General features: G+C 44.3%; 1 protein-coding gene across 4 annotated transcripts in view; it reads left to right on the top strand.

Annotated features, from left to right (window-relative positions):
- The window catches only part of FYN (FYN proto-oncogene, Src family tyrosine kinase), a 223,080-nt gene extending 210,820 nt beyond the window's left edge, over nucleotides 1-12,260 (top strand). For all 4 annotated transcript variants that reach the window (XM_069726147.1, XM_069726150.1, XM_069726148.1 and 1 more), the window contains 2 exons: nucleotides 9,561-9,692; nucleotides 10,701-12,260. In XM_069726147.1, coding sequence (XP_069582248.1) covers nucleotides 9,561-9,692; nucleotides 10,701-10,909 — 341 coding nt within the window. In that variant the 3' untranslated portion in view covers nucleotides 10,910-12,260. The remainder of the gene's footprint in view (nucleotides 1-9,560; nucleotides 9,693-10,700) is intronic.
- Nucleotides 12,261-13,144: the final 884 nt, after the last annotated feature.

The raw sequence follows: 13,144 nt of genomic DNA, 5'->3' as shown, positions 1-13,144 counted from the left end.
CTAACTAGCCCTAAAGATAGAAAATAAAGCCTACCTTGCCTCAGAGAAATTCCCCAAAGGAAAAGGCAGCCCCCCACATATATTGACTGTGAGTTAAGATGAAAGTCACAAACACAGAAATGAAACAGGTTTCAGCAAAGGGAGGCCAGACTTACTAAACAGACTGAGGATAGGAAAGGAATCTTTGCGGTCAGCACAAAAAACTACAAAAGACCACGCAGAGTGTGCAAAAAGACCTCCGCACTGACTCACGGTGCGGAGGTGCCACTCTGCATCCCAGAGCTTCCAGCTAGCAAAGCAAAATCATGATAGCCAACTGGACAAGGAAACAATGAACAAATAATAACTAGCAGGGACTTAGCTTCTGCTGGAGTAGACAGGTCACCAGAAAGATCCAAGAGCGAACTGAACCAGTACAAGAACATTGACAGCTGGCATGGAGTAACGATCTGAGTGGAGTTAAATAGAACAGCCAGCCAAAGAATAAACTACGTCACCTGTGGAAGGAACCTCAGAAGCAGCAGCTCCACTCACAGCCACCAGAGGGAGTCCATGGACAGAACTCGCCGAAGTACCATTCATGACCACAGGAAGGAGTTCGAAAACAGAATTCACAACAGTACCCCCCACCCCCTTGAGGAGGGGTCACCGAACCTTCACCAGAGCCCCCAGGCCGATCATGATGAGCCAAATAAAAGGCACGAACCAGATCAGCAGCATGAACATCAGAGGCAAAAACCCAGGAATTATCTTCCTGACCATAACCCTTCCACTTGACCAGGTACTGGAGTTTCCGTCTCGAAATACGAGAATCCAAAATCTTCTCCACCACATACTCCAACTCCCCCTCGACCAACACCGGGGCAGGAGGATCAACGGAGGGAACCATAGGCGCCACGTATCTCCGCAATAACGACCTATGGAACACATTATGGATGGCAAAAGAAGCTGGAAGAGCTAAACGAAATGACACAGGATTGAGAACTTCAGAAATCTTATACGGACCAATGAAACGAGGCTTAAACTTAGGAGAGGAAACCTTCATAGGAACATGACGAGATGACAACCAAACCAAATCCCCAACACGAAGTCGGGGACCAACACAGCACCGGCGGTTAGCGAAACGTTGAGCCTTCTCCTGGGACAATGTCAAATTGTCCACCACATGAGTCCAAATCTGCTGCAACCTGTCCACCACCGCATCCACACTAGGACAGTCCGAAGGCTCAACCTGCCCTGAAGAGAAACGAGGATGGAAACCAGAATTACAGAAAAAAGGCGAAACCAAAGTAGCCGAGCTGGCCCGATTATTAAGGGCGAACTCAGCCAAAGGCAAGAAGGACACCCAATCATCCTGATCAGCAGAAACAAAGCATCTCAGATATGTTGCCAAAGTCTGATTAGTTCGTTCGGTTTGGCCATTTGTCTGAGGATGGAAAGCCGAAGAGAAAGACAAATCATTGCCCATCTTAGCACAAAAGGACCGCCAAAACCTCGAAACAAACTGGGAACCTCTGTCCGAGACGATGTTCTCCGGAATGCCATGCAAACGAACCACATGCTGGAAAAACAATGGCACCAAATCAGAGGAGGAAGGCAATTTAGACAAGAGTACCAAATGGACCATCTTAGAGAAGCGATCACAAACCACCCAAATGACCGACATCCTTTGAGAGACAGGGAGATCTGAATTAAAATCCATGGAAATATGCGTCCAGGGCCTCTTCGGGACCGGCAAGGGCAAAAGCAACCCACTGGCACGAGAACAGCAGGGCTTAGCCCGAGCACAAGTCCCACAGGACTGCACAAAAGAACGCACATCCCGTGACAAAGAAGGCCACCAAAAGGATCTAGCCACCAAATCTCTGGTACCAAAGATTCCAGGATGACCCGCCAACACCGAACAATGAACCTCAGAGATAACTTTACTAGTCCATCTATCAGGGACAAACAGTTTCTCCGCTGGACAACGGTCAGGTCTATCAGCCTGAAACTTCTGCAGCACGCGCCGTAAATCAGGGGAGATGGCAGACAAAATTACCCCCTCTTTGAGAATACCCGCCGGCTCAGGAACACCCGGAGAGTCAGGCACAAAACTCCTTGACAGGGCATCAGCCTTCACATTCTTAGAGCCAGGAAGGTACGAAACCACAAAATCAAAACGGGAGAAAAACAGCGACCATCGAGCCTGTCTAGGATTCAACCGTTTGGCAGACTCGAGATAAGTCAAATTCTTGTGATCCGTCAAGACCACCACGCGATGCTTGGCTCCTTCAAGCCAATGTCGCCACTCCTCGAATGCCCACTTCATGGCCAACAACTCTCGATTGCCAACATCATAATTGCGCTCAGCAGGCGAGAATTTTCTAGAAAAGAAGGCACATGGTTTCATCACCGAGCCATCAGAACTTCTTTGCGACAAAACAGCCCCTGCTCCAATCTCAGAAGCATCAACCTCGACCTGAAACGGGAGCGAAACATCTGGCTGGCACAACACACGGGCAGAAGAAAAACGACGCTTCAACTCCTGAAAAGCCTCTACAGCCGCAGAGGACCAATTGACCACATCAGCACCTTTCTTGGTCAAATCAGTCAACGGTTTAGCAACACTAGAAAAATTAGCGATGAAGCGACGGTAAAAATTAGCAAAGCCCAGGAACTTCTGCAGGCTCTTCACAGATGTCGGCTGAGTCCAATCATAAATGGCCTGAACTTTAACAGGGTCCATCTCGATAGTAGAAGGGGAAAAAATGAAACCCAAAAATGAAACCTTCTGAACCCCAAAGAGACATTTTGACCCCTTCACAAACAAGGAATTCGCACGAAGGACCTGGAACACCATTCTGACCTGCTTCACATGAGACTCCCAATCATACGAAAAGACCAAAATATCATCCAAATATACAATCATGAATCTATCCAGGTACTCTCGGAAGATGTCATGCATAAAGGACTGAAACACAGATGGAGCATTAGAAAGCCCGAATGGCATAACCAGGTACTCAAAATGGCCCTCGGGCGTATTAAATGCTGTTTTCCATTCATCGCCCTGTTTAATTCGCACAAGATTATACGCCCCTCGAAGATCTATCTTGGTGAACCAACTAGCCCCCTTAATCCGAGCAAACAAATCAGACAGCAGCGGCAAAGGGTACTGAAATTTGACTGTTATCTTATTAAGAAGGCGGTAATCAATACAAGGTCTCAAAGAGCCATCCTTCTTGGCCACAAAAAAGAACCCTGCTCCCAACGGTGATGACGACGGGCGAATATGACCTTTCTCCAAGGATTCCTTTATATAACTCCGCATAGCGGCGTGCTGTGTTACAGATAAATTAAACAGTCGGCCCTTAGGAAACTTACTACCAGGAATCAAATTAATAGCACAATCGCAATCCCTATGAGGAGGTAAGGCACCGGATTTGGGCTCTTCAAATACATCCCGGTAATCTGACAAAAACTCAGGGACTTCAGAAGGAGTAGAAGGCGAAATTGACAGCAATGGAACATCACCATGTACCCCCTGACAACCCCAGCCAGACACAGACATAGATTTCCAATCCAATACTGGATTATGGACCTGTAGCCATGGCAACCCCAAAACGACCACATCATGCAGATTATACAACACCAAAAAGCGAATATCCTCCTGATGTGCAGGAGCCATGCACATGGTCAATTGAGTCCAGTACTGAGGCTTATTCTTGGCCAAAGGCGTAGCATCAATTCCTCTCAATGGAATAGGATACTGCAAGGGCTCCAAGAAAAAACCACAGCGCCTGGCAAACTCCAAGTCCATCAAATTCAGGGCAGCGCCTGAATCCACAAATGCCATAACAGAATAGGACGACGGAGAGCAAATCAGAGTAACGGACAAATAAAATTTAGACTGTACCGTACCAATGGTGGCAGACCTAGCGAACCGCTTAGTGCGCTTAGGACAATCGGAGATAGCATGAGTGGAATCACCACAGTAAAAACACAGCCCATTCCGACGTCTGTGTTCTTGCCGTTCAGCTCTGGTCAAAGTCCTATCGCATTGCATAGGCTCAGGCCTATGCTCAGAGAATACCGCCAAATGGTGCACAGCTTTGCGCTCACGCAAGCGCCGATCGATCTGAATGGCCAAGGACATAGACTCATTCAGACCAGCAGGCGTGGGAAATCCCACCATGACATCCTTAAGGGCTTCAGAAAGACCCTTTCTGAAAATTGCCGCCAGGGCACACTCATTCCACTGAGTAAGCACAGACCACTTTCTAAACTTCTGACAGTACACTTCCGCTTCATCCTGACCCTGACACAAAGCCAGCAAGATTTTCTCTGCCTGATCCACTGAATTTGGTTCATCATAAAGCAATCCAAGCGCCAGAAAAAACGCATCTACATCACGCAATGCAGGATCTCCTGGCGCAAGGGAAAATGCCCAGTCTTGAGGGTCACCACGCAACAAAGAAAAAATGATTTTTACTTGTTGAACGGGGTCCCCAGAGGAGTGGGGTTTCAAAGCTAGAAACAGTTTACAATTATTTTTGAAATTCAGGAATTTAGATCTATCCCCAGAAAACAAATCAGGAATTGGAATTCTAGGCTCTAACATGGGATTCTGAACCACAAAATCTTGAATGTTTTGTACCCTTGCAGTGAGATGATCCACACAAGAGGACAGACCTTGAATGTCCATATCTACACCTGTGTCCTGAACCACCCAGATGTTAAGGGGAAAAGAAAGACAAAAAACACTGCAGAGAAAAAAAAATGGTCTCAGAACTTCTCTTATCCCTCTATTGAGATGCATTAATACTTTGGGCCAGCTGTACGGTTATGGACCTGGTGGTTAGGAGCACCCGGAACGACCTGATGGTTAAACTCACACAGGACAAGCTCTGGGAAGTGGGAGCTCTGCCGACCACAACCCCTAATCCTATCACACAACTAGAAATAGCCGTAGAGCGTACCTAACACAACCTAGACGCCTCTTCACAGACTAAGAGCTAACTAGCCCTAAAGATAGAAAATAAAGCCTACCTTGCCTCAGAGAAATTCCCCAAAGGAAAAGGCAGCCCCCCACATATATTGACTGTGAGTTAAGATGAAAGTCACAAACACAGAAATGAAACAGGTTTCAGCAAAGGGAGGCCAGACTTACTAAACAGACTGAGGATAGGAAAGGAATCTTTGCGGTCAGCACAAAAAACTACAAAAGACCACGCAGAGTGTGCAAAAAGACCTCCGCACCGACTCACGGTGCGGAGGTGCCACTCTGCATCCCAGAGCTTCCAGCTAGCAAAGCAAAATCATGATAGCCAACTGGACAAGGAAACAATGAACAAATAATAACTAGCAGGGACTTAGCTTCTGCTGGAGTAGACAGGTCACCAGAAAGATCCAAGAGCGAACTGAACCAGTACAGGAACATTGACAGCTGGCATAGAGTAACGATCTGAGTGGAGTTAAATAGAACAGCCAGCCAAAGAATAAACTACGTCACCTGTGGAAGGAACCTCAGAAGCAGCAGCTCCACTCACAGCCACCAGAGGGAGTCCATGGACAGAACTCGCCGAAGTACCATTCATGACCACAGGAGGGAGTTCGAAAACAGAATTCACAACACTGTCCTCCATGTTATTCTCTCCCTCACAGAATGTCCTGTCCTCCATATTATTCTCTCCCTCACAGACTGTCCTCCATGTTATTCTCTCCTTCACAGACTGTCCTCCATGTTATTCTCTCCCTCACAGACTGTCCTCCATGTTATTTTCTCCCTCACAGACTGTCCTCCATGTTATTCTCTCCCTCACAGACTGTCCTCCATGTTATTCTCTCCCTCACAGACTGTACTTCATGTTATTCTCACCCTCACAGACTGTCCTCCATGTTATTCTCTCCCTCACACACTGTCCTCCATGTTATTCTTGCCCTCACAGACTGACCTCCATGTTATTCTCGCCCTCACAGACTGACCTCCTTGTTATTCTCGCCCTCACAGACTGACCTCAATGTTATTCTCTCCCTCACAGACTGTCCTCCATGTTATTCTCTCCCTCACAGACTGTGCTCCATGTTATTTTCTCCCTCACAGACTGTCCTCCATGTTATTTTCTCCCTCATACACTGTCCTCCATGTTATTCTCTCCCTCACACACTGTCCTCTATGTTATTCTCTCCCTCACAGACTGTCCTTCATGTTATTCTCGCCCTCACAGACTGACCTCCATGTTATTCTCTCCCTCACACACTGTCCTCCATGTTATTCTCTCCCTCACACACTGTCCTCCATGTTATTCTCTCCCTCACAGACTGTCCTCCATGTTATTCTTTCCCTCACAGACTGTCCTCCATGTTATTCTCTCCCTCACAGCCTGTCCTTCATGTTATTCTCACCCTCACACACTGTCCTCCATGTTATTCTCGCCCTCACAGACTGACCTCCATGTTATTCTTGCCCTCACAGACTGACCTCCATGTTATTCTCGCCCTCACAGACTGACCTCCATGTTATTCTCGCCCTCACAGACTGACCTCAATGTTATTCTCTCCCACAGACTGTCCTCCATGTTATTCTCTCCCTCACAGACTGTTCTCCATGTTATTTTCTCCCTCACAGACTGTCCTCCATGTTATTTTCTCCCTCACAGACTGTCCTTCATGTTATTTTCTCCCTCACACACTGTCCTCCATATTAATTTCTCCCTCACAGACTGTCCTTCATGTTATTCTCGCCCTCACAGACTGACCTCCATGTTATTCTCTCCCTCTCAGACTGTCCTTCATGTTATTCTCGCCCTCACAGACTGTCCTCCATGTTATTGTCTCCCTCACACACTGTCCTCCATTTTATTCTATCCCTCACACACTGTCCTCCATGTTATTCTCTCCCTCACAGACTGTCCTTCATGTTATTCTCTCCCTCACAGACTGACCTCCATGTTATTCTCTCCCTCACAGACTGTCCTTCATGTTATTCTCGCCCTCACAGCCTGTCCTCCATGTTATTGTCTCCCTCACACACTGTCCTCCATTTTATTCTATCCCTCACACACTGTCCTCCATGTTATTCTCTCCCTCACATACTGTCCTTCATGTTATTCTCGCCCTCACAGACTGACCTCCATGTTATTCTCTCCCTCACAGACTGTCCTCCATGTTAATCTCTCCCTCACACACTGTCCTCCATGTTATTCTCTCCCTCACAGACTGACCTTCATGTTATTCTCTCCCTCACAGACTGTCCTCCATGTTATTCTCTCCCTCACAGACTGTCCTCAATGTTATTTTTTCCCTCACAGACTGTCCTCTATGTTATTATCTCCCTCACAGACTGTCCTCCATGTTATTCTGTCCCTCAAAGACTGTCCTCCATGTTATTCTCTCCCTCACAGACTGTCCTCCATGTTATTCTCTCCCTCACAGACTGTCCTCCATGTTATTCTCTCCCTCACAGACTGTCCTCCATGTTATTCTCGTTCTAGTATATGTATGTAGTTTATTTATGAACGCTGATTGGTCACGGAAATCCCACGTCGCTGATTGGTCGCGGCCACAGCGACGGGCACAGTCCGGCCGACAATTTGCCCTTTGCTACTCTCTGTCAGTGCCCCCTCCAGTCAGAGCTCACACAGGGTTAATGGCAGCGTTAACGGACCGCATTATGCCGTGGTGTAACGCACTCCGTTAATGCTGCTATTAATCCTGTGTGACCAACTTTTTACTATTGATCATCAGCATCAATAGTAAAAAGATCTAATGTTAAAAATAATTTAAAAAATAAAAAATCATTATATACTCACCTTCCGGCGCCTTTCGCTCTCCTCGCGACGCTCCGGGCAATGCATTGCGGTCTTGCGAGATGATGACGTAGCGGTCTCGCGAGACCGCAACGTCATCATCTCGTGAGACCGCAATGCATTCTTGGGACTGGAGCGTCGCGAGGAGCATCGCTAAACGCCTCGCCTGGATCCAGGGGGCCGACCGAAGGTGAGTATATAACTATTTTTTATTTTAAATCTTTTTTTTTAACAGGGATATGGTGCCAACATTGCTATATACTGCGTGGGCTGTGTTATATACTGCGTGGGCTGTGTTATATACTACATCGCTGTGCTATAGACTACATCGCTGTGCTATATACTACGTTGGCTGTGTTACATACTGCGTGAGCTGTGTTATGTACTGCGTCTGTGCGATATACTACGTGGGCTGTGCAATATATTACGTGGCTGGGCAATATACTACGTGGCTGTGTTATATACTGCGTGAGCTGTGCTATATACTACGTGAGCTGTGCTATATACTACATGAGCTGTGCAATATATTACGTGGCTGTGCTATATACTACGTGGCTGCTATATACTACGTGGCTGTGCTATATACTACGTGGCTGTGCTATATACTACGTGGCTCTGCTATATACTACGTGGCTGTGCTATATACTACGTAGCTGTGCAATATATTACGTGGCTGGGCAATATACTACGTGGCTGTGTTATATACTGCATGAGCTGTGCTATATACTACGTGGCTGTGTTATATAATATGTTGGCTGTGCTATATACTACGTGGGTTGTGCTATATACTACGTGGCTGTGCTATATGCTATGTGGCTGTGTTATATACTACGTGGCCATGCAATATGCTACGTGGGCTGTGCTATATGCTACGTGGGCTGTGTTATATACTATGTGGCCTGTGCTATATGCTATGTGGGCTGTGTTATAAGCTACGTGGGCTGTGTTATATGCTACTTGGCTGTGGTATATTTCTCTGCTGTATCTGTGCATCATGAATCGTGGTATGTGTTAAAGAGGGGGCCCCACTGAGACTCTTTCGCCCGGGGCCCTCAAAAACCTGGAGCCGGCCGGCCCTGGCTTCACTGATTGGTCATGCCCAGCCGGCCGTGAACAATCAGCGACAGGCGCAGTCTGACCGCGAATTGGCGTGGAATTTGAACCACGCTTCGCTAACTGGCCGCGCCCGGCCGGCAGAATCCTGTGTATAAATTGTATTATTCTGAAAACTTCATAAATAAACTACATACATATTCAAGAATACCCAATGAGTTAGAATCTGGCCATATCTAGTTATATATACAGTGGGGCAAAAAAGTATTTAGTCAGTCAGCAATAGTGCAAGTTCCACCACTTAAAAAGATGAGAGGCGTCTGTAATTTACATCATAGGTAGACCTCAACTATGGGAGACAATCTGAGAAAAAAAAAATCCAGAAAATCACATTGTCTGTTTTTTTATCATTTTATTTGCATATTATGGTGGAAAATAAGTATAAGCCACTGTAGATTGGTTTCAATAGAAGGTTAAGAGTATTGTTTATTTGATGGATTGTTTTATAATGGGCCATGAATAAGTCATATCAGTGCTTTACGATACATAAGTAATACATCAGCCTTAAGAAATCTATAACCAGGGTTGCATTATTATTGTGCATGAAGCTGGTTAGTGGATTTAAAGCCACTTTATTGTATTTCTGTAGTTGTCTGGTTTTGGTCCTTGTAGTCACATGGTTTGCTATATATAATATGGGAATGTGATTTCATTTTGCAGGTGCAAAGTTCCCCATAAAATGGACAGCCCCTGAAGCAGCGCTGTATGGAAGGTTCACAATCAAGTCAGATGTGTGGTCATTTGGTATTTTACTGACAGAACTTGTAACTAAAGGAAGAGTCCCCTATCCTGGTGAGTGCGCAAACCTGCCTTCTCTCTACAGAGCGGAGCAAATAATACAAAAAGTGTGTGCAATTTAAGGGTTTGTCTGACACTCACATCTCTGTTTCAAACACCCTAATTTTGTTGGCTGAAACACTCCTCATGTCGCACTGCCCCTTAGGTTTTCCTTTGTTTCCCCCGCTTCTTACTTCTCTCCCAGTGCTCATCATTATACACTAGTCTTTGTACCTCTGTATCTTCATCTGATGTTTTTCCTTCCATAACCTACATTTCCCATGCCATGCAGCACTGATTTCTCGGCCTGTGACTGATCCACTCTGTCATTCTGCCTCTTCCTTTCTTAGTCCTCCGCTTCCTCCTACCTGCTCTTTCTGCTGCCTGTTGTAAAGACATCCCATATACAGGGCAAATCATACGGCAAGACTGAATTCTGTGTAGGTGATATCAAGAAAATAGGTTAGATATCATATGGCAGCGATCACGTGCAGTAGGACTCATAGCAGACATACTAAAAAAAAACTGAAAAAAATATTCTAAGCAAAAATGCTACTCAAAGCAACACAATTACAAATCCACTTTTTTTTTTTTTAAAGCAAACCTGTCATGTGATTCAAGCTGCCCAAACCGTAGCCAGATATATTTTTCACAGGAGAGATCTGTCAATCACCTGGTGTATACATAGGAGAAGATGAACAGGCTAGTCTTGTCTTTGTCTATGGTGCCGGATCATCAAACGATAGCTAGGTGGCTTGGGCAACATGAACCAGCTGATAGGTTGCCATTAGCTAGTAAATGTCTCTAGGTGATTTATGAAAAGTAATGGACAAGCCCTTTAAATCTATTAAATAGAAAACTACCATTCTACCATTTTCAACTCGATCTCCTAGGTACATTTCATTTTCACCACGATACAGTTCAAGTTGAAAATACCAATACATTACGATGTTGGAAAAACTATAAAATATACACATACAAATATGTTGTGAAAACTATTTATTTCCTCGCTGTCATCTCCAGGTATGAATAACCGAGAGGTTTTGGAACAAGTGGAGCGTGGCTACAGGATGCCATGTCCACAGGACTGTCCCAATTCTCTGCACGAGCTCATGCTTAACTGCTGGAAAAAAGACCCAGAGGAGCGCCCAACTTTTGAATATCTACAAGGTTTTCTGGAAGACTACTTCACTGCCACTGAGCCCCAGTACCAACCTGGAGACAACCTGTAAAGTTCTGCTTGCTCCAAGCCATTGCCAGGGTCAAGTCCTAGAATTTGCTTCCAGTTTAATGACTGCCTTTGACAAGGAGCTCTTCCAGTGTGTGTTGCACGTAGGCGTGAAAGCTCAAAACTTCAAGAAAACGTTTTCTTTCCATGGCCACTTATAATAATCTGAATGTTCTCTTTCAAAAACAATAAAACAATGGGGGAAAGGAAGAAAAACATAAAACTTATCAAGCAAAGACTTTGATGATGCATTGTATTGATGTTATGTAAACTGCAAAACCTCTGTTCATTGTAAATATTAACTCTGTGCCAATTCCCTATGTTAGAGATTTTTTTTTTAAAGCAGAATCCATGCATTTTTAACCTGTTTCCATATGAGTCGACCTAAGTATTACTTTACAAAAGTGCCCACACACACTTTGATGATGTTTTTATTTAATATATAGATGCATTTGTTTTGCTTCCTGTACATGTACCTATAAATAATGCGAGCTGTACATATATACCACCATGCAGTACATCTTGTACATACGTACATCCATACGCACCAAGAGAAAAAGTGTGGGGGACGAGGTCCAGTCTGGATCTGCATCATAATAATGCCAATTAAGAGGAAACAATAAAGGCTGGAGCGTCTCCACAATGACAGTTTTTACATTCACTTATATTGCACCTTGTTTTTAAGGCTGACATTGATCCAGGTTAAAGTATGTGCTAAATAAGTTGATACTGTGTTGAAATGCTGTAAGGTTTAAGTGACACCCTCATATCTGACAGCGGCCAATTAATAGAGGCACAGCCATGCCACAGTGATGCCAGTTAAATTACTTACTTCTGTATTGTCTATATTTTACATTCATCTGATTGCTATGTTTGTGGCTTCTTGAAAATCCATCTTTGTCACAATAGCCGCCTACTAGTTTGTTTTTTTATTTTTGATAACCTTTTAACCACTCTCTGTTTTTCACTTGCAATACAGAGCTCTGTCAATCTTTGCCAATCTTTAGACCACCCTGGAGTTCGTAAGCCGTTGTTCATCCTTTTCTATGTATTATTTACCAATGTAAATGCGTCTTTTCAAAGCTGATATTGAAACTTATTTCTACTTGTCTTGAGACGTTCTCCATTGGAATTACTATGCACTATACATTTCATGGGGAATGCACAAAACCAGTGTTCTTTGTATCATTCTTAGATTAATTCTGTTTATTGAGTAATTGTCCTTTCCAATTGGTTTTTGCATCATTTTATCAATTTAAAGTCTTAACTAATTTCCTATTATCATTTCTTTACATCTTTTTTTCATGGAAAACTGTTTAACTTTATTAATTTAGTAATTAAATATGAACATTTTACATCCTTATTTTGGTATTATTCCTCTGCCCAGAAGGGGATTAATAAATATCTTGAAGATTGTCCCACCATAATAAGGTCAAATCAGAATCATAACGAGGTAGGGCAATAAAACACATCTTACTTTGTTGGCTTGTTTTTTATCTTCTTGGGATTATTCAAATAATGTTTGCTTTAGTTAGTTCATTGTGCCAAAGTTTGTGGCAAAGCTCAGTTTTATATAAGGGAATGGCAACGTTTTGTGGCAGGGACCAAGGGCGAGAAATAGAGATGTTTGAGAGCATAGCAAGAGGTAGTAAAAGGTACAAAAGGAAAAATATTTAGGTCAATGGCATTTCCTCACCATGAAAGAAAAAGGTGTTAAATAAATTAAAAACTTTCATTGCAGTAGATTCAAGAACATTCTGCACACTTTTCCCATATATAAATAAAACCCTTACATTGAAATAAAAATTATAATCTAACCCACACCCATATGTTGTTTTAAAGTAAGCACCTTGAACATTGTGAAAATCAAGACCGACGTCACCACTCAGCGCACCTGGGCAAGTGCCAGGGCCATGGACAAAAGGGGGGCCCACTTGCCATCGGCAGGGGCGTAGTGAGATCGTCCGGTCCTGGCAGGTGAGGGGCCCGTCAACGGCAGCAAATACTTCAGCTGGATGTGCGTCTTCATCCTGAAATGTATTGCAGCACACCAACCCACCTGACTTCAAGCACTGCCGTCGTTTGCATGCTGAAGTCAGCTTCCGGCTTTAGAAGAAGATGCCTTGTGGCAGGGGAGCAGACGGGAGGTGAGTTATTTTGTTGTTGTTTTTAAACCAGTGAGTACACGGTGGCCTTCCTACAGATGTATTTGAACTTTGCATTCTACTACACAGAAGAC

Source organism: Ranitomeya imitator, chromosome 5, assembly GCF_032444005.1.
Source record: "Ranitomeya imitator isolate aRanImi1 chromosome 5, aRanImi1.pri, whole genome shotgun sequence".
Classification (NCBI taxonomy): domain Eukaryota; kingdom Metazoa; phylum Chordata; class Amphibia; order Anura; family Dendrobatidae; genus Ranitomeya; species Ranitomeya imitator.
Note: the sequence above shows the minus strand (reverse complement) of the source record. Positions and strands in the feature narration are given on the sequence as shown.